Raw genomic sequence first — 27860 nt, forward strand, 5'->3', positions numbered from 1 at the left:
TACTAAGAACATACACAAGTTATGGTTACACAGATCTCCAGAAATAATATCTAGCCCGGTCTGCAGCTTTGTATGGTCAAAACTGGGCAAGATATTAGCTTTTAATGGGTCTTCAATAAAGTGATCCTATTATTTTTCTAAATGGTTATATTTGTAGCATTAACATAAGACAAAGGATTGTAGACAAGCCTGGCCAGTGCCTCCTATAGTAGAGGAATCATACGTCTCTTTTCACACAGACGAGACTCAGTACAAAGCCATCACCAGTATATTTCTTTTATTTGAAGTGTCTTATTGTCACAGCACATATCAGGTTGAACACATATCTTACAGAGATATAGCCAATATTAACATTTCATTTGCATTGAGCCATCAGTTTAGATTGTTTTTCGTCCTGGTGCATCCCTGTTGGACTCATTCCCTTTCCATACTCTGCTACTTTGAGGGACAAGGTAGACATACATAATGCAGTTTTTCCACAGTACACATATATGGAATATTTTTTTCCCATGAACATTTCCACATCACAATAAAATATTCTCCCGGGAAGTGAACATGACGCGCTCTTCTGGAATGAGGCAGCAATAACGGAATTGTTTTTCCATCGCTTCTCGCCTGATTCAGTTCCGCAAATGAAAATGGATTTTATGTCTGGGTGGCAGTGGATGAAGTCCTCACTCTAACATGGATGTCCAGGGTCACCAGTCCTTTTCCATCATATCTGGTTTGTTCACTTGGTGTAACCATTATGTATGTGTGAATCTAGACCAAGGCAACTAAGCCTATGCAGCTACTATTGGGATTGTTTCCAAAAGTTCTTAATAAACTGAACCCATAATCTACTGAGGAATGGTTCCCAACTGAAGACCATATACAGATGTACCCTTATAAGGGCACCGGCTGTGCTACATGCTTATTCTTTACTGATAAAAACTACACAAGTCCATCCATGTATTAAGATAGTAAAACTTAAATAACCGTTCCTAGTGAGCTTACATGTAGCTACGAGAATTAAACCAGGTTAAAAATGGTGTAACTCTAGACGAGTGATCGTACCAATAGTCATCTATCCCCTCCACTGAAGCAGCCATGCAATTCGGATGAGACAATATCGTCTAACAAGTTATCTACTACACGGAACCATAGTGTACCAAGGTCGTAAAGTGGATTGGTAAAATAGGCGCTGCATAGAAAGAATTCTGGATTGACCTCGCAACCAGGGGTCACCAAAAGACAACATAGTTGGTTCATATCTAAACTACGTTCATGGAAAAAGGCCTCCACAGCCAGCAATCCTGCTGCTACATCTTTGGCCGGCTTTGTCAAAGTGCAGACTGGTTTCACACCTCAACCAAGCCCAAAACACCAAAGCGTTGTCGGCTTTTGAAGCTCGCGAGAATCAAGTATTTACACCACGATGCTGAAGCGACTTAGGACACCTCATGGCTGATTTATGTAACAAAGTGGCACTTTACAGATCAATAGTAGAACAAAGACTATTCAGTTGTGGCATCACAAAACCCTTTTGGTATCAATGTTTCATCCCTTGTCTGGGTTACATTGGTTAAGTGCACAAAAATTCATATAGCAGCATTGAACATGAAGCCCCTCAGAAACAGAAACTAGTGAACAGACAGGACTGGAAGGGGACGCTTAAACCACTCGGGAATCAAGTTTTCAAGGATCCTAACAAAAGGTAGAGTTATAAAGAGACAACGATAAGAAAGACGAACGTTATAGACACGATGAGAGACCAGTTTAGAGTATAATTGCCCCAAAAGCTGAAGACACACACACACGGAGGAACTTCAATCCAACCCTTAGCAGCAAGAAGCCAACTACGCAGCAAACCTCTCCACCATGAAAGGGTTCATATTCACAGTTTTGTAGCACTCTCAGACCCTAGTATGTACATGTAAACCCTGCATATATGGCCAAAGAGCCTCATCCAGAACATTCCAACCACATTTTCATTAGACTCCGGATAAAAGGCAGCAGGGGGAAAATATAACCCTATCAGGCCACAATACAGCACAATCAGACCTTAAAAAAAGAGAAAGGGAAATTCAAAATAAAAAATAATAATAATAAAAAAAATATAATACAGAAAAACGCAGCTTGAATTCTTGTCAACTTTCTTCTCTGGGCAATTCCACAAACCAGATTGTCTGTCCACATTCCTAACCGTGCCAAGAAAAACCTAATACCAAAATCTTTGAATTGACCATCACAAATCCTACACTTTACATTGGGAACAACCCTGTCCTGGTGCAGAGATGTAATGCTAAGGTAAGCCGATGGGTTGCTTACGACCGGAGGAGGCGTTCACTGACATGCTTACGTATTAGTAGTCACGCCGCTCTTGGAAATCTTCATCTTGGCTGCAAGGAACTAAAGAAGGAGCTTATAGCCTGACCTCAGTCAGCTCTCAGCTAGAGGCGGCAGCTAGGGGTTTCTTTAGCTGCTGGGACATAAGTTCCCTGGCCCGGCTGACTTGTATGTTGTCGTAACAAGTATTGCAAACCAAAACGGGATCGTAGAGCTGTTGGTCTGGAATCGGAAGCTTCAAGTGGCAGCAGTCGGCACAAAAAACATTTCCGCAGTTCCTGTGGAAATTATAAAGCGTTACTTGTAGGCGGAAAATGATTATTAGAATCTTATCCATATTAATACAGAATCCTAAAATATCACTGTTCTCTAACTCATTAGATCACACATTAGTTGCATTGTCCTCTGCAAATTACTTTGCTGAACAGATTAAGGAAGAATAAGCAGTCGTTTCTAAGGGCGCTTTAAAGATGGCTCTATTGTTCTGCTGAGATGAGACATGACAAATACACAGAAAAAGTTCTATATATGCATCTTCCTCCTCATAATATGCTCCTCCTTCTTGATGAAGAACAAGAAAAACTATCCACACTGATGCATCAGCTGAGGGCGACATCATTCCATAGACATATTTTGTCTAGTGCAGGCATCATTTTTGCCTTGGCTCGATATATTTCACATCCACAAGGAAACCCAAGTTGGAAAAGTGCAGCAGACTTAAAAAAGCAGTATGAGCTCAGTGGAGGCCATTAGAGGTTATGGGGGATGGGATGACGCTGTTACACCCAACTCGAGCCTCCATGGAGAGTATATCTACCACCAGGATGAAGGATTGTAAACCCAGCACACTTACATACTGGTGTGTGCCCCGCCTGGCAGGATATGCTCTTCTTTTATCTTCCTATTTGGAAAAATAGGCTTTAAAAATTATGCAAATTACCCCTTTTAAAAGCCTTTTTTTTTGTAAAATCCAGGGCATAAGAAACTAAAAGAGCAAATCCTGCACCACCAGTATGTCATTGTGCTTGGTTTACAATCCTTCATCCTAGTGGTAGATGTCCTTTAAGGGGTTTCCTCGGTCTAAATGTGAAATATATCAAGTCAACACAGTGCTGCTGTAGATATTCACTCCTCCTGCTGCTTGCGGGGCGCGAGTGGGAAGTATAAGATGATGTATTCTACTGCACGAGAATACAGTGGGCTACGTCTTAGCCCTCTGTTCTAAGGGTACATCGAAAATCCTCCCGATGTATCCTTATAGGGGAGGAAAAAAACAAGATGCTAATGTTATCCAACCTGTTTCCTCTGAGAAAACGTCATTGTGAACACCCAGCTTTTCTAAACTTTAGACAACTGTAAGAGAGCATTGCACTCTGCTACCTGACAGTCCCATAGCACGTTATCCCTTCTTAACTGTGATCCAGGCAGCACTGTACTGCAATTTCTGAAATGCAAAGTGCATCATGGATTTATTGTAGCTGGGATATAGAGCATGCATCATGCAGCAACTGTTCTACAAGTGACGTGGATGCTCCACTAAATTACATACATATATATTTATCTCTCATTATATTAGATATATATGGTATAACAAAAGAGTTGGGAATATCTAGCAAAATCTGTATCCGAAGATATTCCACCTCCCGACCTTTTTGTAACATCCTCTATTAAATACTCATAATTATTATAATTGAAGACCAAAGAAGAGAAGACTTTTATTCTACTGGCCATGTAGACAATCGCATTAGTACATCTACTTATCTCTGCGATTTCTTATTGGTGGATGGTAAAGGTATTGGAATCTTTTGGCTCTATTTGTCGATACCTTTATCCGTCTTATGACAGGTTAAAAAGCGGAATATGGCAAGTACAGCTGCACTGCCTTAAACCTGACTTGGTTCCAAGAGAAAACAGGGCTTATGGCTCAGTAGTGAGAAAACTCACTAGTAAAGCAATTTACCTGCAGTGATGCCTTCGTTTAGCCAACCAGAATTCACAGTCACAGTTGAAACAATGTGAAGCCATGTGGTCAGGGACCCATCTTGTAACCTATTTATTGGGGAAGGTAAGAAAAGAGATTCTTGTAATGAAGAAATAGCAGTACGACAGGACTGTACAACTTAGTGGTCAGACATTGCAATGTTATGTCCTGCTGACGGTCAAGTTGCACGTTCACTGCTGTAAGATGCCAGATAGTGGTCAGACCCTGTGATCTTAACAATGGTGAATGCGGTCACACTTCAACCCGAGAGTCAGCAAAAATCCACCATCATAAAGCCACGTGGCCATAAGTTACTGTATTACATATAGGTAAAGACAGGTAACTCCACCTGAGCTGGAATCAGCGGAGCAGCGCCTTTAAATCAATGCAAAGAGCTGGAGGAGGTGCCGATAGGTCATATTTAAGAAGATATTTTAATCTGTTATAATGAAGAGGTATTCTCTTACAGAGGCACCAGGAGGGTACCCAGCCCACCCATTCCTCCACACTATATGATCAAAGAGTGGAGGAGATTGAAAGGAGAGGTGGTTATGTCCCCCTTTCACTGTACTAAGGACTGATAGGAGACATCTAAATATGTCACCTCGACCAACTCACCATTGCACCGAAGGGCATTAATAGACAGTTACCTCAGTATCCTTCTTATCCACCGGCTCCCAACTCGCCTCTGAAAGACGGTCTTCACTTTTATCAGAATACAGGTCATCTATGTCGCTGCTGTCCGATTCTTTTACACAGGTCTGTTGACACAAAAAGGATTACACTAAATCCACCGGCGGAGACAGAGACCACGTTCATGCACAGGTATATATGGAAGTCGTGTATTTAGAAGCAGAGCATTCACATTAGCAAGCTTTATACTAGGAAGAACCGATCTCTCAGATGCTGCAGATTTAAAGGACACCTGTCATCAGGTCTGTGTCACTAGTCCTGTCACCTCTACCTGTTGGAGCAGCTCACAAGGATCCCATCCCAGCCTTTATCTAGTCATTTCATACATTATTCATTGTAAAATCACATATTTTTTATCAAGTAAATGAGGCTGGTCACATGGTCAGAGGCAGTGATGTCACCCCTGTTACCCCTCCCCTCTCCTCCCCCTGCTCATGTCTGTGTGTAATGTATAGTAAAGTATGGCAAGTGTGTTTGCTGCATCTGCTGACATGCTGCATCCTCCTAATATACAGAGACACAGACATCAGCTACACATGAATCTGACATGTTCTGCAGTAACATGGCTGCCTGGAGCTGCTGTATCTCTCCTATACACACACACATACACACACAGGCTGCAGGGGGCGTGGCCACCAGCACCAGGAAGCACATCATTATACAGCCTCACATCATTATACAGGCTGTCAGTCATGCACTGGGGGTGTGGCTGTGCCTCCCACTCATGAATAGAGTGGACAGCTTGAATATTCTAATGCTTCATTGGACATTTCACAGGTCATTTGCATACAGCTTTAGGACCTCATTGCTTAGGTTTACAGGCATGTAGAGGGACAATGAAGGGATAGAGGCAATGCTTTCTAATGGCAGTTTATGAAAATATATTTAGTTTAGGGGGGTTATTTTGCATGACGGGTTCTCTTTAAGGGATAAAATTTTTTTTTTGCGCTGCCTTATTTTCATGACACGTAGGACTGGTTGAAAATGAACAAATGTTAAAAGTACTTTAAAAAAATTTTTTAAAAAAAGTCTCAAATTAAGTCAAAAGTGGCCATTATAAATGCCCTAGTGTGTGTTGGTATGTGTATACATATAAACGCAATGACTATTGATGTTTTTTTACAGTGAGGACGGGCAAGTTTGGGTGTGTGTTTTTTTTATTTTTTTATTTACATGTCCCCCACAGGGTCACAAAAGACTCCTGGGGGCATTTTCTTTTCTTCACATTTTCCCCCTGCAGCTGGGGCATCTATAAGATCTACAAGGGTAAACGACCCCCTGAAGGGGCAGAAGTCTGATCAGACTCAGCATCTCTGATTAGCTCTTTCAGGCCTGGTGGTCAGACTAACTTTATCAATATTTGAAATACTCACAAAATCATCTTCATAATCAGCCTCGGGTTCTGGCGGTGGGGCACAATATTGTCGGATTTCCAGCTGTAGCTGCAGCTCCCACACCTGGCGACGCAACAGCTCAACCTCTTGTTTATAGCTAGCTTCCATCTGCCGCAACCGTTGCTGCACAACATCATTGGGAATTGGTAAACCGTCATCATCCGGATATACAAGAGGTGCAGGAGAAGGACAAACTAAAGGAAGGAATCGCCCAGAGTGAAGAGGCCTGTTATGAGAGGCTATTGACGCTCTGTAGCTTTTCATGGAGGGGCCAGAACAGTGCATTGAGGCAGGGAAGTTGTAGGGAATCTTAACCGCATCTCTAGCGCCCCCTGTATGCCTTCCATGTTTACTGTGAAGGCTTCTGCTAGAGCACTCATATGACAAGTGACGACGAAGTCCATTTTCACTTACAGGAACAGATTTCATCATTCCTTGTAAACATTCCCAGTTAGATGCTAGAAAAGAAATCTCATTTCTTGGGATTTGGGAAAGTGTTTTCCGATCAGTCCGACACGCTTCCCTTGCCGACTTGATAGATTTGGTCAATTCTCTGTATGAACTATTGACATACATGTCACCCATCAAGTTTGGACTGGGAGGTTTCGTCAAGGCAGGACAGTCCTGAAGACCCTGATCAGTGATCGATATGGTTGTAATAGTCGGCTCTGTGGTACTTATAACATTTTCCAAGTTCGGCTTAACATTGTCACATTTCAAGTCTGAAGATTCTGCCATGGGAACAGATGAATTATCTTGTTGTATCACTTCATTGTTATTATAGGCTTCGGGGACCTCCGCTTTATTTTGCTCTTCACCTTCCCTGTAGTCATCTTCATCAGGTGCCCTTTCTTCCTTGATTTTGATATCCGTGACTTGCTGCAGATGACCCTGACTTTCCGTGTCACTATTATCATCATTGCTGCACCGCGAATCCAAGCTAACTTGATGATTATTTAAGTTTGGGTCGCTAGAGGTGCGGGTTAGCACACCCCCATTTTCACAAGCAGTAAGAAGATTGTCCATGGAGCGAGTTTTCGGTAACCTGTAAGTGACATAAGGTACAAAAACTATGTAAAAATAAGAGGAAAACAAAGCAAAATATTTGAGTTAATCTTGAAATGTTCTACCTGTCTAGCGATCGAGAATTAAAGTCTTGTCCTTGGGAAGCTGGAGAAAGGTAGAGCTCCATGCCATCATCAATAGGCATACAAGGTGAAGAGGCGGGAATGTACACGGCTGTCCACAGCTGCAGAGCCCGGACGTGACACACGGGGTGTAGAACCTGCACGGCACAATTTCACTTTGGTTAACTCAACATAGGCTTTTTTTTTTAAACATTATTACACCATCCAACACCGTATTCCCAGATATGATATGGTTTCTGTAAAGGAAAGTTATACTATTTTCTAATATACTTTCTGTATCAATTCTTCACTGTTTTCTAGATCTCTGATTGCTGCCATTCTATAGAAAGCTTGTATGTTTACTTCCAGTGTATAGAAATCTGTCAATGGTCATGTGCCGTCACACAGGTGCACGAGCCATTAGTACCTCTGATTACTTTGTGAAACTAATGAGCTGTGCACCTGTGTGACATAAATAATTCTTTATTTATATAGCACCTACAGATGACGCAGCGCTGCACAAAGCATGTGAAATTGGTCCCTGTCCCCATGGGGCTCTAAACAACCTACCAGTATGTTTTTAGAGTGTGGGAGGAAACCGGAGCATATCCCATGACCAATGACAGATTTTCTATACAGTGGGAGTAAATATAGAAAGCTTTCTATAGCAGGACAGCAAGCAAAGATCTAGAAAACAATGAAAAATTGATACAGAAAGTATTGGAAAATTGTATAACTGTTTATTCCACAAACAATATCAATTAATTGTTGAAAGTGGACAACCCCTGTAAGTAACATGATGTACAACTGCAATATCCTGCACTCTCCTATCAAAACGGTAAAAAAGGAAGATGGACCAATGTAAACAACGTAGAGACTGCAATTCAACAGCTGTGGAGAGGAGATTTGCCTAATTGCACTGCACTCCTGGAATTGCAATGTAAAACCCCTTGTGACTGCACTGCTGACATGTGATGTAAGCCATAAATATGGTCATTCTTTATTGTCAATCATTTCTAATTTAAAGTAGAGTTACCACATTAGGGCCAATTGGGTCCATGTGTTAGACCGTGATGTGCCCGTTTCACAGACCATGCACACTGCTTGGGACACAGTGAAATATGATGCGAGAACTCTGGAAGCATAGAGCATTCAGAACCTTGGAACATTCTTTTTTCATAACCGTTAAAAAATCAGGTTGCTGCGACTCCGATAAATGACCTACATGTTTCGTACATTGCTTCATGATCTAACTCATGGTCTCAAAGACTGACCACAGTGCCAGGGATGGGACTGCAAGAATCATAGTGATAAATGATGCAAGGAGTCCCTTCTTCCGAGCTAAACAGCAGCACCGACACTGCAATCACAATGTTTAGCTTTGAAACAAACAGACACCTTGCATTGTATATCAATATGAAATGTGGCCACTTCGGGAAATGGTACACGGCACTGACCCAAATTCATGGACCCACTACAGCCATGTGAATCGGCTCTCAAGACTCACCATCTCCCCGCCGGGCATGTAGAGCAGATTGTGAAAGTTCTTGTTTCCAGTCCTCAATAAAGACCAAACTGAGCACGTTCTCTTGTAGATGTTCCGGGTCTCTCGTTCACATGGGTTGTTGGAGAGGAAAGTTCCATAGAGGCACGAGTACGTGTGCTGCACCAACTTCACCTGGGTTCAGACAATTCTATATTATGGTCTATTGTGTGAGGATACAATTACCTTTAATTTAACGGACCTAAAATTTTATGCTGAAAATAAAAGGGCTCAAAACTGTGTACAGTGTTAAATGTATAAGCCGAGTAAGGGTTTTTCAGCATAAATTTTTTCAGCATAAAATTAGGCATACTGAATTTTTTAAAAAATTATAAGAGATTAAATATATTTTAAATATTTTTTTAAAGACTGCAATGTAACTTATCCTTTACCAAGAAGGCGTGGTTGAATTCAAAGTGACACGGGAACTGATGGAGAAGCTGGTGGACACAATCCAGCCACTGTAAGAAGACCGGACACTGCTCATTCTGATCTTCTGCATTTTCCTGATGACCACATCTATCCCCAAACTTATGACCATAGTCTAGCCAGTCTGTCTCAACCAAAACCTGGAATCCCTAAAAACAGGAAAAGTTATAATGATCATCATAAATCAGAAACAAAAAATCACCTTTCATGTGACCCAACCACTTACCTCCAATGTGCGGTAATAGGGGTCCATGAGGAGCTTTGCTAGGGATACAATCTGCGGGGTCCGGTCCCATCCATCGGAGCAGTGAACCAGCACCGGGCGCTCTTCACGGTCTACAGCGTTGGCCACGACAGTGGCAGCTTTCAGCATGACAGAGAGGTGCTGCAGCCACTTAGTGCTTTCCAATGCTGATAGCCAGCTACAAAACACACAAAGGGTTTCACCACCAGTCAGCTAAGTGGCATCTTGAGAGAGAAAGATCATGATGATGGCATTAGTTGATGGACATGAAAAAATGATCAGGCCAAGGATCAGGAGAAAAAAACCCAAATAAGCAAAACAAATGTATTGTATAGCTTTTGTCTGGCCCAAAGATTATTCACTACCTGTAAAGCAATGGCTTATTGTTAGGATATGCCACCATTAAGGATCTGTTGGGGTCCAAGAAGCCATTAAAAATAAATAAATTAGGGGATACTGTGGTTCCAAACAAAGGTAAGGTAGTGGGAGGTAAGAATCATATATTCAATGTAATAGCATTAGCCCAGATAATTTAATAGGAATACCCCCTCTAATGTAGCGGATTAAGAAACACAACTCACATTTAATGAAGGTCAGTATTTTACGCCAGTATTTGGAAGAACCACGAGTGGTTTTGGCATCTGAAGCACAATATTGACCTCAATACTGATACATGAAACTGCTCGAAGACCAACTAAGTTATACACTCCCTCCATTACCCAATTTAGATCCATGGAATGGGCAGAAGTGGGCACATTCATTGAGATGGGAGGAGGGTGATGATGGAGGCAAAGAAAACAAAATTAAGGGCACCGGGTATGTAGATGCCTTTTGATTCATTAGCATCATTTTAAAAGTTGATGTTGGATGGAAGGAGGCCATAAATAACAAATATCAGAAGTTGGGGATTTGGGTTCAAGTCCCAGGGTCAAAATCTGCAAAGAGTTCTCTCTATGTTTGTGTGGGTTCCCTCCGGGTCCTCCAGTTTCCTCCCACACTCTAAAACATACTGATAGGTTGATTAGATTGTGAGCCCCATTGGGGACAGGGACTGATTGGGCAAGCTCTGTGCAGCGCTGTGTAATCTGTGTGCGCTATATAAATAAAGGAATTATTATTATTATTAAGAAGAAGATGACCACAGTCACAGTGCCTGGATGTATGAGTACGTGTCCCTAGTTTATCATGATGTATTCCTTCGATTACAATGAAAGCCGAGTTCCTGTGTAAGACTTACTTTCCTGGATCAGGCACTTGGTTGCACACAGCTCGTAGGTACTGAAAGCTATTCCGGATAGAGTGGATATTTGCCATTCCCATAAATGCGACCTCACAATTCGGATAGTATTCTATAGGGGAAAGAAGCATATGATAAAATCACGTCAATACTTTTTTTTAGGTAAAATTGTACAACAGAATACAGGGAGGGGAGACTGTGGAACTTGGCAAAACTACACAAAAAAGTTTACAAAAATGTTCAGCATTTTCTCTCCTAATCTTATTTTTACTGACCCTGCTTTGTCCCATGTTGATATTTTAAATGAGAAATAGTAAAGACCTAATCATTACTGGTACGATACCCCAGGGTGAACCCCATTACATTCAGATTCCATCCAACATGACTAATATATTACCTTCACATTCGCAGCCTCCACCTTTAGCTCTGTTGGCAACAGCAGCAGTGTAAGATCTAGCATCGAGGATGAGGAGTTTCTGAGGTGCCCCGCTCCCCTCAATACCAGGGCAGGCAGTAAGGGAGGAGTCTACAAGACATATTCATACGGGTCAAGTATTCATTCACATCAAAAACACTAAAAAAAGCATCATATGCTACTATATAAATATATACACCGTACCAAAGTCTGTGTCTGCATTTTCATTTCCTTCACTGCTGCTTTTGTTGCTGAAGTTAATAGCGGCCGCCCGTCCTCCAGGGTTCAGCGCGCAGGCCTTCGCTATGGAAGTGACTAGATACTCATCATCGGCGTTGCGCCAGCCCCACCAGCTGATCTCTGGTTGACTGCAACGTGCGATCACTGCTCCCGTTCTGGCATGTCTACAACACAGTAAAAGTATGGTTATATTACACCATCTCCTAATGTTTTGGAGCAGGACTACAAGCTGAACCATTTCAGCTCCGGGTCACGACAGACTCCTATGGTCAGTATTCAATCTAGGCATTTGTCAGCCAAAACCAGAACCTAGATAATGTAGAATTGAAAGACTTGTCCCTTTTCAATTTCTCACTTACAAATATACAATAACGGCAGGTACATGGCGGCTCCTGGCTCCGTGCTCAGGCCTGAGAAGCTGCTTTTGGAACCATGTATCGAACTCCCAACTTATTAAATATTGATGATCAAATAGATCAACATCAAACATTTCTTAAAGGTATAGTCTCATCACAGAGAAAAAATACTGATATACAAGCTGCACGTTACAGGTCTGGCTACAAAGGGGAAAGTGGATTTTGCCAAGAAGAGACATAGACGGCTATATAACACCTGCAAAGAGTTTGTATGTTCTTTCTGTGTTTGTGTAGGTTTCTTCCAAGTACTCCAGGTTCCTCCCACACTCCAAAACACTCTGTTAGGTTGTTTAGATTGTGAGCCCCATGGGGACAGGGAACAATGTGACATGCTTTGTGCAGCGCTGCATAATCTGTGTGCGCTATATAAAGAATTATTATTTAAAGGGGTAGTCAAGGATTAAATAAAAAAAAAAACAAACAAACCCATGACCGTGTTCTTCAAAAAAAATCACAGCTAACAACCAAAAAAAGCTCTAGGAACTGCATATGGGTAAGGGAGAATTACTCCAGTGATAGTTTTTTGAGGCATTTTTCTCTTTACTATAATCATATTGTATACCAGCTTCCCATGAGTTGTAAAGCAAGCAGTATTCCCAGACAGTTTGGTAGTGGTCATTCTATCTGCAATTCATCATTATGGAAACTAATTATGGAAAAAAATTTGCATTTAATGTATGGAATGAAGTAACTATCTTGCAAATTGTATGAAGTTGTTGGGGTTTATGTTTTTTGAGCTGTAAACACTCATCTTTGTGCTCTGGTTATGAACAGTGCCACACCTGTCTACAGATTATGTGGTCTGATTAGTAATACCACACGTATTCCCGAGCACCAGGAATCAGGGGGAGGGGCAGGTGATATGCGGAGAAAGGAGACCTGAATAATTAGGGAAAGTAGGAGCGCTGAAAGGCTTTGCTTAGTCTCTGTCGCTCCTGTCTCTAATTAGCATAATTTTAAAACTACATTTTATCAGGAATAATAAGTTTTATGGCTAAAGAATAGAAGATCCTGGACAGAGATTCAAATGCTGATGTGTCCGTGACCTCGGCTTAAGACAAAAGGCAAGTGGTTAATTTCCTTTAACTTGCGGAGGTTTGCAATATGAACAGTGAAAGCAAAAAGTCACTTAGTCCCAGTACTGGAGCGTCTCCTAAACACTATTTAACAAGTCAAGAGCGATTTCTCTTGCTCCGATCTTCCAAGATGGAACACATGGAGTGAGGGGAGAACAATAAAGAAACTTTAGTAACATAGTGAAAAATCCCTACCTGTACACCACCACAGGAATCCTTTTCCATGATCTGAATGATGCAACATTCTCAAGCTCCTTATCCGTGATCCAGACAGGGACCAGGAGCTTCTGAGGGTAACTGGGACACAGTCTATAGGGCAACAAATGTAAAACTATTAGATCAGTGCCATATTCTGGAAGATGGCATGCTACAAATACAATTTGTGTTATAAAGTCATCAGAAAACCATGTAACCCCTTAAAAGGACATTTACCACCAGGAGGATGGGTTGTACACCAAGCACATTGACGTGAAAAATATATATAAAATATGCAAATGAGCCTGAGGGGGTCTATAATTATAATTATTTATATAACGCCACCAAATTCCACAGCATTTTAAAAATCAAGTTTCATTTGTTTAATGTGTAAAGCCTTTATTTTGTAAATTCAAGGGCATAAGAAGCTAAAACAAAAGCAGATCCTGCCAGAGGGGCGCACAGCACTATTTCAGTGTGCTTGGTTTACAGTCCTTTGTCCTGGTGATAGATGTTCAGAGCTGTATACGGGCCTATACGTCTTAGTGCTGGTATTCATTATTCCATGGATTGTACTAGGAAGCAGGAAAAAAAAATTCTAAATGCGATTAAATTCAAATGTCATGGTGACCAATTGGCGCTCCCCAAATATGTCACACGGATCAAAATAAAGATGGTGGCGCCCATGCGCTGCCAGCATTTTACTGCTGCTGCCTGCAATCAAAGGGTTAGCACCCGCGATCATTGCTAGCACAGACTGCAGCAACATGCAGCAAACCCCATGTCTGTATAAAGTGGGCCCTCTTCACATTTTGTTAATGCTCCATGACGTATACAGTATACATGTCATGGGGAGTTAAGAGGTTAAACAGCTTAATATGCTAGTGAAAGGGTTAATGTAGTCAATACAGAAGGTTTCTAAAACTGTACCCCCATAATCAAAAAGTGTGTTACATGAAGGATTAGTAATGGGTTCAAGTCATGGCAGCCGATGCCATGGAGAAGCAACATATAGGAACTTGTACAACCAGATACTATGAGCCTAGGGAAACACCCGGATGTCAACATATCTCAGTAAATAGTCATGACAAAGCCAAACAGGATTGAGGAACACCAGGAAGGCCAAATGAATATGCAAATGTATTTAATGTCTGTAACTTTGATAAAGAAGAAATCTATATGCATGAAATACAGGGTTGTGTGCGTTATATTACTGGATACCTGTTCATCCATTTTAGCATATCCACAAAAAAAAAAATTAAAAAGACAACAAAGACAAGTAGCCTAGAAAATAAGGTCATAGCCTTGTCCCCACGACTTGAAAGTCACAGGACTTATCTAGCAACTCAACCACAAAAAGGATGGCAAACAGATAACATCCATGTGGCATCTGTCACATTACTATACACTTCTATGGAAACAATAGGATCTGCGCAGTTCTCTACATCCTCCTCAAGGATCCGCGAAAAATAGTCATGTGCACGGGTTCAATTTAACACACGTCAGTGTGCCATCAGTGGGAGGGTGTGATGAAACAGATAATAAAACCTATACCTATAAGGTATACATGTAGCCTAAAAGCCTGTCAACCATAAGCGAGTCTGGTACGAGAAATGCGCTGTGTCCGCTTGCAGGATTTCCTGGACTGGACCTCAAGTCAATGAGCTGAGCTCAGCATGTCAGTTCAGCGAATTAAGATACAGTCTACAAAATCCCACAAGCCAGGACCACTCTCTCTCTCATGGACTATGGGATTAATACTGGGAATTTCATAACTAAACCATTACATGTGTAATAACGTTTAGGTCGGCTCTTGTTCTGTGGAAACTGACCCGTGTACTGGTCTAATCCCATGGACTGGACACAGTGCAGTGGATAAGAGTCCTTGCAGGTGTGATACAAGGAATCCCTGCCTGGAGGCGAACTCTACATTAATTCTTACAGTAACAGCAAACAGAGTCCTTGCATCATATTTCTGTATGATGCAAGGACTCCAGCCCTGTGCAATGTGGGCTAATTGTTTGTACTGAGCACCATCTTAAATAAATAAGATGTATATACAGGTTACATCTCTTATATCCGTGTATATTTCTACCCACACTTATAGAGATCTGAGGACAGGGGAGAAAATACATTGAAGAGGACTCCTAAAACTAGAGCAAAGTAAAAGTAAAAAATACAACAATCCAGTTCTGATGTTTCCACTGAAGAGTAAAAGAACATCAAACTGAGAGTTTGCCAAAGTCCTGAGGTTACTTTTCCTCAATGTCCTCTTTATATGCGAGTCTGAGCCGGCAGCACATTCCTTCCCCTGCGCGGTGCCAATGATAATTACAGTGGGCTAGCATGCCAAAATTTGTTTTGTAATATTTGCCAAAACATGTTACGTTATAAAAATGATGTAGACAAAAATGTGATAAAATGAGAACCTAACATGATGTATGTAATGCATTTAATGTCTCACTTGTAGTTGTGGTTGATGTCAGACACTCGCCAAGCATTCTGCATATCAAAGCCCATCCGCAGCAGCTCCATCTGGAAGCGATCCTTCACGTGGTCACCTGAAACAACGCCAGCCACAGACAATGAGCAACATGTAGGACTCATGAGGAAACTAAGCAATTTGTTTAACAGAAAATTTTAGGAACACCAGCATGGATTCTTGTAGGGATAAACAAATTAAGGAACCCTCCTTGTTTTATTTTACTTTTTACGTTTTATTTGTACCATTAAAAATTTCACACATACAAATTTCTGCTACATTCAAACACAAACAGCTCTGCTACATATCATTCCTGGGGAAATATAAAGACTGCAGCAAGTTTGTAATTGGATGACCTAAAGCATGTGATCAGTCAAGGTCCTGGAGTTTTTTTACATACTGCAGGGACTGATATTCTCCTGCACCCAACAGGCTACCGATCAAGAGCGTGCACCTCTCCTAGTGCCCCTTCCAACAAGATCCACCCACCCTCTACTCCTCTTCGCTGTCTGGATATGGATTCCCATGGCAACCAACCAAACAAAGATAGCCAGAGGGACAAGGTAAAACCCATTATAAACGGCTGCAGACAGCTAATAGCATGGTTGCCATAAGCTCCAGCCTTTACACTTTTAGTAGGGGGACAAAAAACTTTGCCTTTTACCTGGGCGACAAAGATGAACATGGTGCTCCTCCTCATCAGTGCAGACCCCCTGACACCAAGCATGGTAAGCAAATGCAAACAGATCTTCTTGCTTAGTTGGGCGCGCCGAGGCTCTGCTCAATCTCTTTAGCCACTCCTGGCATTGCTTGAAAGTGGAAAAGTGACATCTAAAATATAATGAAAAGAAAATATATCTGAATTATAAGGTCATACATATATATTATTTTTATAATAAATTCTGAATAATGTAGAAGGATGGGAATGGAGCAGAGAAGTTGTATGAAGACATCTCCTCCATTCAAAGCCTTGGGATTGGTACAGAAAGTAAACTTCCAGCATAAAACGCAGATAACACGTTCTACCTCTAGCAAACACATAAATAGGTTTACCTGACTACTTTGGAGTCCTTGCATATAATCTGCAGCTGGAACATATCACGACTTTCCACAGTCTCGATCATCCTTAAAGGCACCTGAAAATGCATAGAACATTATCAATGATAGATTCTATTTTAAATCCCTATACATACAATGGTTCCATAAGGATCTCTAGATTTAATTTAACTGTATAGTCTACAGAACCTTCTATCGACTGGAGGAGCAGAAACCTAAGGGCGCGGTGGAAAATCACTTGTCCTAGTAAAGACATAGGACAGAGGCTGCTGGTTCTGCCAGTTGTCTTACAGCTAGACATAGGACAGTGTAGAGTAGGTGGAAGAGTAAAAGGGGGTGCAAAAAGTGCGAAAAGGTGGAAGAAATTGGGAGGAGAAGCATTTCCCAACTCCTGAGAGACAGAAAATGCCTTCATACGTTTTGGTTTTCTACTTATACTATGGAACAAAATATCGGGGGAACATTATAAAGTTCATTTACTGTTTAATGTTAATTTAACTTTACCCTTGAACTCTATTCACATGATACAAATTTGTTCTACAAGCTCTGTAACCGTACCTTCCATTTGTCACATTATTACCAGAATAGAGCCATTTTTAGAAATTTTAACAATTACCCACTTGTGAATATCCCCTTACAGTCCCTGCAAACCCCAAAACAGACTTACATTGATGACGGAGTCTTTGAACTTGATGTGCAGCCTGTAGTTGGAGATTGCTATGACGGCATCATTTGCACTTCCTAAATATTCCACACTCTCACCTGGCAACACTTGGAAAGGTACCTGGATGTAAAAATAAATAATTAGATGACAAAAGAGCAGACGGATAGCCTCCAAGGGAAACATAATTAAATGCAATGCTAAATCATTTCAAGGGATTCATTATGTCCTCCACCTCCTGCATAGTCCATCTTTAATTCAGGGCGCTCCTGGTTCATGGTGTTCTCATTTGCATGAACCATCTAGCATCCTGAGGTTTCACGCAGGAAGACACATTCTGTGACCGCTCCTGATGTATTATACCTGTCAAAGGGCTTGCTTAAAAAAAGACCTTCATCATGCAGCCTCCTATTCAGCTCCGAACACACACATAATGCAAAGGCTACAAATGACCCCCATACACACATAGAAAACCCCAAATTATGTGTAGACGGGAAACACTTACATTCTACTGACATCAAGATTTTGGAGGGTGGGGGTGGCATTATTATTTAATTTACTTTAAAGTAATAATGTGTTATACATGCAAGTAGTATGAGTGGAGCAGAGTTGCTCTGGAGTCCAGCTGGTGGTTCTATGGACACTTATGGTATATATGGCAACAGGAGTATACACAGATATCATGGGGCCCCATAGCAAAAAAATAGAGAAGAAATGCCCCCCACCACCACCAAACCAGAAGTGCACCTCTGGCTTCTAAACAATACAAGGGACCACCTACCGGACTCTACCCACAAAACTATGTTGCAGTACACTCAGATCCTCCTGCTCCATAACATGCTACATGCAGATAGGTAACCAAATATGATCTGCACAGATCCTCCTGCTCTATGACATGCTACATGCAGATAGGTAACCAAATATGATCTGCACAGATCCTCCTGCTCTATGACATGCTATCTACAGACAGGACGCTGTGTACAATCTGCTCAGCTCCTCCTGCTTTATAACATGCTACTTGCAGATAGGTAACCAAATATGATCTGCACAGCTCCTCCTGCTTTATAACATGCTACTTGCAGATAGGACACTATGTAAATCCGGCTCAGCTCTTCCTGCTCTATAATATGCTACCTGCAGATGGGACACTATGTAAAACCTGCTCAGCTCATACTGCTCTATAACTTGCTACCTTTTATTTAAGTATATGCATTCCATCTTTGTGGAAAGTTTAGGGTGTCAGAAGGAGCTGGGTTACGGTGTCCCTCTGTAATAACCCACATAACCACTGTGATATCATTGAGAAGTAAATATCTACGCACAATACAATACAAGATTAATGCTCTAGATCTTTCTAGCGTCGGAAGCCGCGTCTCGAGACCTCGCCATGTTCTGGTAATGGATAGTAACTGGCTGTTCTTTACATCTCACAGAGGACAATGGAATAAGGGAAGCAGAGGGATTTATGATGTGACTAGTAAATGAACACAACGTTCTTGGTTCACATTATGATCATATGGTGTGAGGACTCACAGAATCCTCTTTTCAGGGGATCTGGGAGGACGAGGGGACTGTAGGGAGTCTCACCCAACAGAGTAGGGACAGACTAGGAAGAGATCACCAGGCAGTGGTCAGAGGGATAATAATAATTCTTTATATGTATAGTGCACACAGATAACGCAGCGCTGCACAGAGCTGCCAAATCAGTCCCTGTCCCCATGGGGTCACAATCTAATCAACCTACCAGGTTGGAGTGTGAGAGGAAACCGGAGGAACTGGAGGAAACCCACGCACACACAGAGAGAACATACAAACTCTTTGTAGATGTTGACCCAGGGACTTGAACCCAGGACCCCAGCTATCACTTTACATACATAATCTAAGTTTTTTTTTTAAATTCTTCTTAACACAGAATGATCAATATATAGTGTGTCCTCAATGTTCGTGTCTGCATTAACAATAGTGGATTTATACAAGAACGGCATAAAATCTATTCCCATATCACATAGGATTCTACAACACTTTAGACATCCATATACACTTCCACACACTCCACACAAAAATAAATCCTATACAGGCGGTCCCCTACTTAAGAACACTCGACTTACATACGACCCCTAGTTACAAACGGACCTCTGGATGTTGGTAATTTATTGTACTTTAGTCCTAGGCTTCAATAATCAGCTATAACACTTATCACAGGTGTCTGTAATGAAGCTTAAATGTTAATCCTGGTTCTTATGACAACCCAACATTTTTAAAATACAATTGTCACAGAGACCAAAAAAGTTCTGTCTGGGATTACAATGATAAAATATACAGTTCCGACTTACATACAAATTCAACTTAAGAACAAATCTACAGACCCAATCTTGTATGTAACCTGGGGACTGCCTGTACTATGATATTTAGGGTGATCTTTGCACATCTCGGAGGAGATTAGTATACACTGGGCAAATCCCAGATGAATGGTCACAAGGATTACGAGAACTGGGTATTGCCTCTCTGGGGAAAATCAGGCGCTCGCTAGTACTGTAGCTCGCTCGCTAGTGATGTAGTCATAAGACCTGCCATAGCGGATCACAGGCCTCAGCAGGAGCCTCGGCACAGATGCGACCAATGGCCTCATGTTATAGGTGTTGAGGTTCCACTCAGGGCTCTAGATGGCTGTAGTCCCGCATGGACTCGCAGAGCAGGACATGACGCCATGAGTCACAGGATCCAGACCCAATGTCGTCCATGTTCTCCACTAATCTCCATTTAGCCCGGGAAAGCCTATTAAAAGGTTTTTTAAAATTCTCTAAAAAAAAAGCCTCTGCAGGTGCAAAGAGGAAGAAAATAGATTTGATTCTTTTGGAGGGTCCATCAGAGTCTATATTGGGTTCGATGCTTCTGCTCTTGTTGAACTAGAAGTGCGGGGATTAAATTCATTCTACAAGTGACCAATCAATGGAATCAGCAGTCACATGACCGTGAACAGCCCGGCGCCAGAACTTCTGGTCCGACAGATCGAAAGCACCAAAGACTGAGAGAGCCCATCCCCTCCAACACCCATAACACCCCTTAAAGGTTTAGTATGTTCAACTTTTTCAATTTCTTGCATTTCTTTAAATGTCCAATTTTAGCACTGTAATAAGCTGTAAGCCTGTCTGCTGAAATGTTTATGATAGCAATTACACCCCAAGCACACGGGCACAGCAGAAAACATTTGTGCCCATGAATTATTAACTCCATAAACTGCCCAGGAATAAAAATACGCTCTCACTTGGCTCTAGTCAGTTTGCCCAACATATAAAGCACTATCAATACACAATGAAGTACAACGATGGCACACAGGAGAAAGAATTTAATTAAAGCAAAGCTGACAAACAAGGAGAAACAAAGACAATGCTGCAAAGTAAGGTCACCACAGTCATGACGGGTGCCTTAATAGGCAATTGACTTACTAATAGCCACAAAATCATTGGAGTCTACAAGCAGGGTTGACCAAAGTTGCAGAAAGGGTTAGGTAGCAGCCCTGGTTATCTCTGTAACAATGTATGTGATAGTAGTGGCAGAAATGTGAAAAATTCACTCATATTCCAGGATTGTAGCTGGACCGCTGGTGTGCGAGATCTCTTAGATAAACTGCTACGCAATCCACTCTGAAGGCAGCTTCTGGTTAGATATTACAGAAGACAGGAGGGACTGTTAAAGAGAACCCGTCATGCAAAATAACCCCCCTAAACTAAATATATTTTCATAAACTGCCATTAGAGAGCATTGCCCCTATCCCTTCATTGTCCCTCTACATGCCTGTAAACCTAAGCAATGAGGTCCTAAAGCTGTATGCAAATGACCTGTGAAATGTCCAATGAAGCATTAGCATATTCAAGCTGTCCACTCTATTCATGAGTGGGAGGTACAGCCACACCCCCAGTGCATGACTGACAGTCTGTATAATGATGTGAGGCTGTATAATGATGTGCTTCCTGGTGCTGGTGGCCACACCCCCAGTGCATGACTGACAGCCTGTATAATGGTGTGAGGCTGTATAATGATGTGCTTCCTGGTGCTAGTGGCCACGCCCCCTGCAGTCTGTGTGTGTGTGTGTTTAGGAGAGATACAGCAGCTCCAGGCAGCCATGTTACAGCAGAACATGTCAGATTCATGTGTAGCTGATGTCTGTGTCTCTCACCTGTGTATTAGGAGGATGCAGCATGTCAGCAGATGACATACACACACTAGCCATGCTTTACTATACATTACACACAGACATGAGCAGGGGGAGGAGAGGGGAGGGGTAACAGGGGTGACATCACTGCCTCTGACCATGTGACCAGCCTCATTTATATGATAAAAAATAGATGATTTTACAATGAATAATGTATGAAATAACTAGATAAAGGCTGGGATGGGATCCTTGTGAGCTGCTCCAACAGGTAGTAGTGACAGGACAAGTGACACAGACCTGATGACAGGTGTCCTTTAAGAATTTTTAACACAGAGATCTAAGAGCTGAGCAGTGTGAGGAGACTCCCCAGTGCTTCAAGTCCAGCTACAACTCTGGAATATAAATACATTTTCCACAGTCCAGCTGCTACTAGCAACAAACAGATATGATTACTCATCTGCACTAATCTCCAGGGCTGCAGCTTTGTATATTCAAAACTGGTGACAAATTTCTTTTAACACCATTTATAGGCAGAGAAAAGTAATAAAGAGAAAAACACAAATACAGTAAGGACTCTGATGAAGGCTCTCTGTTTGGTAAAGCAGGTTAGCCCTATTTATGTGAATACTGAAATATCCTTCATAATCCATGGAGAAGGAGTCAAATTTCTGGAAAACAACTGCAATGTTTTGCCAATTTCCATTCAACCATTTTCAGAAGGGAGGAGTGAAAAACAACACGTGCTAACCTGCCTGCACCCGTGACTACTCAGAAACGGGAAGAACTTGTTTCACCAGCAACAATAGGATCAGAAAGACAAATTTACTTATTACACAATATTTATTAAGCAACAATGTATCCTGCAGCAGTGGAGAGAATACACTCACACATACACAGCTACTTCTCTTAATGGAGGCACATGCAGTAGCCCCCCCCTGCACACGCAGCAGCCCGCCCCCCCTGCACACGCAGCAGCCCGCCCCCCCTGCACACGCAGCAGCCCGCCCCCCCTGCACACGCAGCAGCCCGCCCCCCCTGCACACGCAGCAGCCCGCCCCCCCTGCACACGCAGCAGCCCGCCCCCCCTGCACACGCAGCAGCCCGCCCCCCCTGCACACGCAGCAGCCCGCCCCCCCTGCACACGCAGCAGCCCGCCCCCCCTGCACACGCAGCAGCCCGCCCCCCCCTGCACACGCAGCAGCCCGCCCCCCCCTGCACACGCAGCAGCCCGCCCCCTGCACACGCAGCAGCCCGCCCCCCCTGCACACGCAGCAGCCCGCCCCCCCTGCACACGCAGCAGCCCGCCCCCCCTGCACACGCAGCAGCCCGCCCCCCCTGCACACGCAGCAGCCCGCCCCCCCTGCACACGCAGCAGCCCGCCCCCCCCTGCACACGCAGCAGCCCGCCCCCCCCTGCACACGCAGCAGCCCGCCCCCCCCTGCACACGCAGCAGCCCGCCCCCCCCTGCACACGCAGCAGCCCGCCCCCCCCTGCACACGCAGCAGCCCGCCCCCCCCTGCACACGCAGCAGCCCGCCCCCCCCTGCACACGCAGCAGCCCGCCCCCCCCTGCACACGCAGCAGCCCGCCCCCCCTGCACACGCAGCAGCCCGCCCCCCCTGCACACGCAGCAGCCCGCCCCCCCTGCACACGCAGCAGCCCGCCCCCCTGCACACGCAGCAGCCCGCCCCCCCTGCACACGCAGCAGCCCGCCCCCCCTGCACACAATTGTCAAGTCATTCTATTTTAGCTAATCCACAAGTTACTGTTCAGCAAATGTATTTTATGGAGCTTAATTGTGACAGATTTATGGCTGCATTTAGTAAGTGAGAGAAGTCGGTGTTGCTATACCTCACCGCCATCTGTGTAGCGCGGCCTCTGCTTTTATCATCCAGTTCCTGTGACATGCTGTAAATGGATGGCATGGACCTGGCGCGGGCTCAGGAGTAATGTCAGCACCGTCAGCAGTGGGTGTCAGCTGTATACCACATATAGTAGACACCCTGAGGTGTTATCTGTAATACGGTTATGTGAGCCAAACACTGAATCCAATTTGGGGGGGCGCGGTTTGTGGGTGCTTAAAATGTCAGCGCTAGGGGATAAAATCTGATCAAAGAGTTTACACTATTAAAATACAAATATTCCCATAGCACCGAGATGTTACCTGTAACTTATCCTCCTCCTTCACCAATTCCCTGGGTGGGAACAGATCCTTGGCTTGGATATATTCCAGACTGGGGGGCTCTTCACCCTAAAATATACAAACATTACACAATCAAGTCTTCCAAGTCTACTTTTATAATTAATCATTATTATAATTAGATGTTGTGTAAAATATATACACATCTTCTGCCCAGAGCTCGTGGCTATCTTCAAGTTTTCTGCATGTTCCCGAAACAGTATTAATAGAGATCTGCATAGAATGTGAAGGTCAAAGTGGTTATCAGAACCCAAATCCTGGCCTCATCCTGCTGTTCTGGAAGCTTCCGTCTGGTTCTGATACTGGGTCACATGGGTGCATGTCCCCAATATGACAACTAAAGCCTGTTGGCTCCAAGCGAGTTCAGTCTGAGAAACACCCTCCAAGCGCTTTCAGGATTTCCAGGACCACATCTAGAACCACTGCAGAGTTCAGTTCAGTGGTTTTAGGTTCTATCTGAAAAGTCCTACAAAGGAACAGGGCATGTTTCTCAAACTCCCTGATGGGTAACAGTCTAGTCAGCCACCTTCTCCATGATGGCTAATACATAGAGAGGGACAAATGGAGTCAGAGACAACTAAAGAAGCGAGGACACACAGGTAGAACCCTTTGTATGGGTGATCAAATGTATGACTGATCTGCCATGTTCTAGATTATAATCTTATATACCTGGCTTTTTCTGGAGTACAGGAGGGAGGCCTACTGCTCCATCTAGTTGCCTTGCAGACACAGGACTCTAGAGAGAACATGGACGACATGACTTATATTTGGGAATAGATATAGATCGCTTCACTTTTTTTTTAGCAGCTTTTTCTAATCTTTCATCAGAAGAGTAGAATGGCCGACAGTGTGACTTAGCTAAATGGCAGAGCATATATCTTCAGGAGGAAGGCTCTAGCCAGTTATCTTACAGCCAGCCAGCGGGCAGTGAAGAGGGGACACGACAGCTTCTGGAATATATTTCAAACATAACTTTATGTATTTTATTTTATGTAAAATTTTAGAAAGAGGCAAAAATTGGAACCGGGGTAGTACAATGAAGAAAGTGCTGGGTATTTTTCCATGTTTAGCATTCTTTCAAACATGGTCCATTCTATTTATTGACCTGTGCATATAAAAATAAAAATTAAAAGGGATTTTCTAGAAAACCTACAGAGCGGAGGCAGGAAGAAGGAAAAAAGGACTGATTTTCAGTTCCTGTAGCATAATTCCATAGTCCTTTTAATACCTCTGGCTGGGCCGCAAGTTTTGGAAGTCACAAAAGAGAGAACATGGTACCAGTCTGGAAAATTAATATTTTTTCCTTTTTTTTTTTTTTTTTTTTTTATTATCCTTGCTTTGGCCACCCATGTTATTATTTTAGTAAAACTGTAATACCATATGAACAAACAACTACATCCTCAGTCACAGATCACAAGGTCGGACAGATGAAATAATTATATAAACAATGTGACTCGCCATAAGACTCCACACAAAATGGCAAGAAATGGAGGAAGAGGCCTACAAAATGTTGGCCAATGCAACAATTACATGGCTGACAATATAAGGCTATATTCACACTGCCGTTGTCCGCCCGCCCGTACCGTACCGGGCAACAGCAGTGCACTGGGAGAGGAGGAGGAGGTGAGCGCAGCTCACCCCCGCCCCTTTCCATAGGAAGTTATGGCGCACGGCGCCGTACTACCGGGTACGGAGCGGTACGGTGCAGGACCGTACCGCTCCCGTAGGGCGCCGTGCGCCCATTGCCATCTATGGGGGACGTATATCGGCCGTATATATACGTCGGTTGTATATATGTCCCCCATACGTCAGTGTGAATATAGCCTAAGGCCGTGTTCCCATCAGTGTTATTGCCTTTGCCCTACTACTAAAGTGAAAAACCATGCAAAGGTCAGAACTTATCGTAATCTTATTTTGCCCGATAGATATCACTTACTATATTGAGTGTCTGTAAGGAAACTTACTGCAAATCGCTGACATTTTTGACCTCCTCACAAAATGGGAACACAGCCTAATGAGGATGGGGTCAGCCTAACAGCAGATCCCTGGGAAAGAACGCTCAGTAGAAACTTTTAATACATTTCTAAAACATTCTTTATTTAATGTAGGTTTCTCAATGATTCCGATTCATTGCAATCTAAATTTTCCATCAGAACGTGTTAAATCATAAATAGTAAGATACTGTCCTGGAAGATACCGTGTTTTTCGGACCATAAGGCACACAAAAAATCCGCCTCATAGTCCAGTGCGCCTTATACATGAACCGCACTTACAGACAACAGCTGCCTAGAACTGTGCACAGGTAATCTTTCCTTTTGAGCTGATGCTTTTTAACCATTATTTAAACACACAAAAAAGTCAATATAACCCAATCTCAGGATATAATGGAGAAGATATATGTACCTAACATATACATAATAGCACATGGAGAAAGACCTGCTGTATACTCATAAGCGGCATCACACAGACTTCTTCACTGCACATTAACAACCTAAACTTCATCCAGGATCATTCATAACAAGGCCAAATAATCAGGTGTCCCTCTTCTGTCCAGTAAACCCATGTCCCCTTCGCTGGACTTTGCAATGGATGAAGAAACACTAAGAGGGTCCTGGAGCAATTTTCTTAGTTCATTTTCAATCAATAGCACAGAACATAAAAATCAATGAAAATAATAAATCACCCCCAGAGTCTTGTTTCCAATCTCTCTGGTAGATGTTGCGAGGGGACTGGAGAATCAAAAGATGTGCAAATGGACAAATGAAAAACCTGAACGTAGACGTGTGATGTAAAACCCTTCCTATATGATGTGTCCTTCTTCAGGATCACAAGATGGATTTCCTTGTCTATGTAACAGGTTCCCAGTATATAACCTGCAGGACTGAGCTTTGCTCTTGGCTACATACACGGATCTTTAAGCTTTTAGTCGGGAGCAGATAATTAAGTTTCCCTGGAATTAGTCTCCTCACTTCATTAGAGGACATGTAACTATGGGACGTTAAATACCCTGGAAAAAGGAAGTGGGAATGTGTAGGTTTGCAGTGAAATCATTTCCATCCGGACCACATCCTTACAGCACAACCTGCCAAGTGACAATGTACTTGGCAGACAGATGGTTTGCCGTCACTGGGCCTAGACAGGGGAGACTTCAGCCCCACTGAAATGATCCCTACTTTCTCCGGCTCAGTCCGTCAATCGTGAACAAGCAGAACACGATATCCCTGGGAAAAGACATTTCGAGACCCAGCTGAAAGGTTAACCTAAATAAAACCCTCCTTTGTCACTAAGCAGCTCCAAGGTGCCCAGTTATTATTGTGTCCTGTCACTTCGGGCACTCGTATCCGCACACACCCCTCAGTGGCATGACGGGTATCCCCGGTGTGTACAATAGCAGTCACACAAAGACACGTCTTAAAGAAGGGTATCCCCTGGAAGGGAGTGGCTAAGAAGGATTTTCCACAACTATTCGGAGGTGGCCTGGTCGCTATAACATGCCAACTCAGAGAACTACGTAATAGAAAACATGCCAGAGGGTGCATAGGGTGTTAGGAGCTCCTATGACCGCTCCCCCGGCAGATATCTTCCATGTAAAAGAATCCCACCCTCCCACCTTGTGAAGCTTAAGAGACTCACAAAGCAGCTGAGCACCGAACAGTGGGGGCGTGCAGAGGGCTCAGTCATGCTGGCAGGGGCTGCACGGTCCGGCCGCAGCTCGCACACAAGGGCTGGGCCGGTGTAACCATCTCGTCTCTTCTCCTGCTTCTGCACCCAGAGCCAGCTCACTGCAGCCTCTCCATCGCACAGAAAAAGGGAGGAGGTGGAGGGAGGAGCAGGTGCCGGAGCTGTCTGTGCTGCCCGATGCCTCCTCCTCTGGCATGGAGTCAGGCACACACACCCCCTCCCATCTGCCGGCTAACCAGGCCTGAGCCAGGACAGCAGCCACAACTGCAAAAATGGAGCAAAACGCGCAATGTGCTTCATCATTTTACCC

At 43.2% G+C, this 27860-nt stretch overlaps 1 protein-coding gene across 3 annotated transcripts in view; it reads right to left on the reverse strand.

Annotated features, from left to right (window-relative positions):
- Positions 1–260: 260 nt before the first annotated feature.
- MTMR4 (myotubularin related protein 4) overlaps positions 261–27860 on the reverse strand; it is a 43439-nt gene continuing 15839 nt past the window's right edge. For 2 of the 3 annotated variants that reach the window (XM_072138038.1, XM_072138037.1), the window contains exons 3-19: positions 23834–23920; positions 17524–17640; positions 16854–16936; positions 16465–16631; positions 15783–15879; positions 13319–13432; positions 11596–11795; positions 11374–11502; positions 10977–11088; positions 9722–9917; positions 9459–9644; positions 9031–9201; positions 7527–7681; positions 6376–7441; positions 4960–5070; positions 4289–4377; positions 261–2606 (exon numbers count right to left, since the gene is read on the reverse strand). In XM_072138038.1, coding sequence (XP_071994139.1) covers positions 2429–2606; positions 4289–4377; positions 4960–5070; positions 6376–7441; positions 7527–7681; positions 9031–9201; positions 9459–9644; positions 9722–9917; positions 10977–11088; positions 11374–11502; positions 11596–11795; positions 13319–13432; positions 15783–15879; positions 16465–16631; positions 16854–16936; positions 17524–17640; positions 23834–23920 — 3258 coding nt within the window. In that variant the 3' untranslated portion in view covers positions 261–2428. Of the gene's footprint in view, positions 2607–4288; positions 4378–4959; positions 5071–6375; positions 7442–7526; positions 7682–9030; positions 9202–9458; positions 9645–9721; positions 9918–10976; positions 11089–11373; positions 11503–11595; positions 11796–13318; positions 13433–15782; positions 15880–16464; positions 16632–16853; positions 16937–17523; positions 17641–23833; positions 23921–27502; positions 27690–27860 lie in introns of those variants that run through there. The other variant, XM_072138036.1, reaches the window with a different exon arrangement.

This window comes from Engystomops pustulosus, chromosome 2 (assembly GCF_040894005.1).
Source record: "Engystomops pustulosus chromosome 2, aEngPut4.maternal, whole genome shotgun sequence".
NCBI lineage: Eukaryota > Metazoa > Chordata > Amphibia > Anura > Leptodactylidae > Engystomops > Engystomops pustulosus.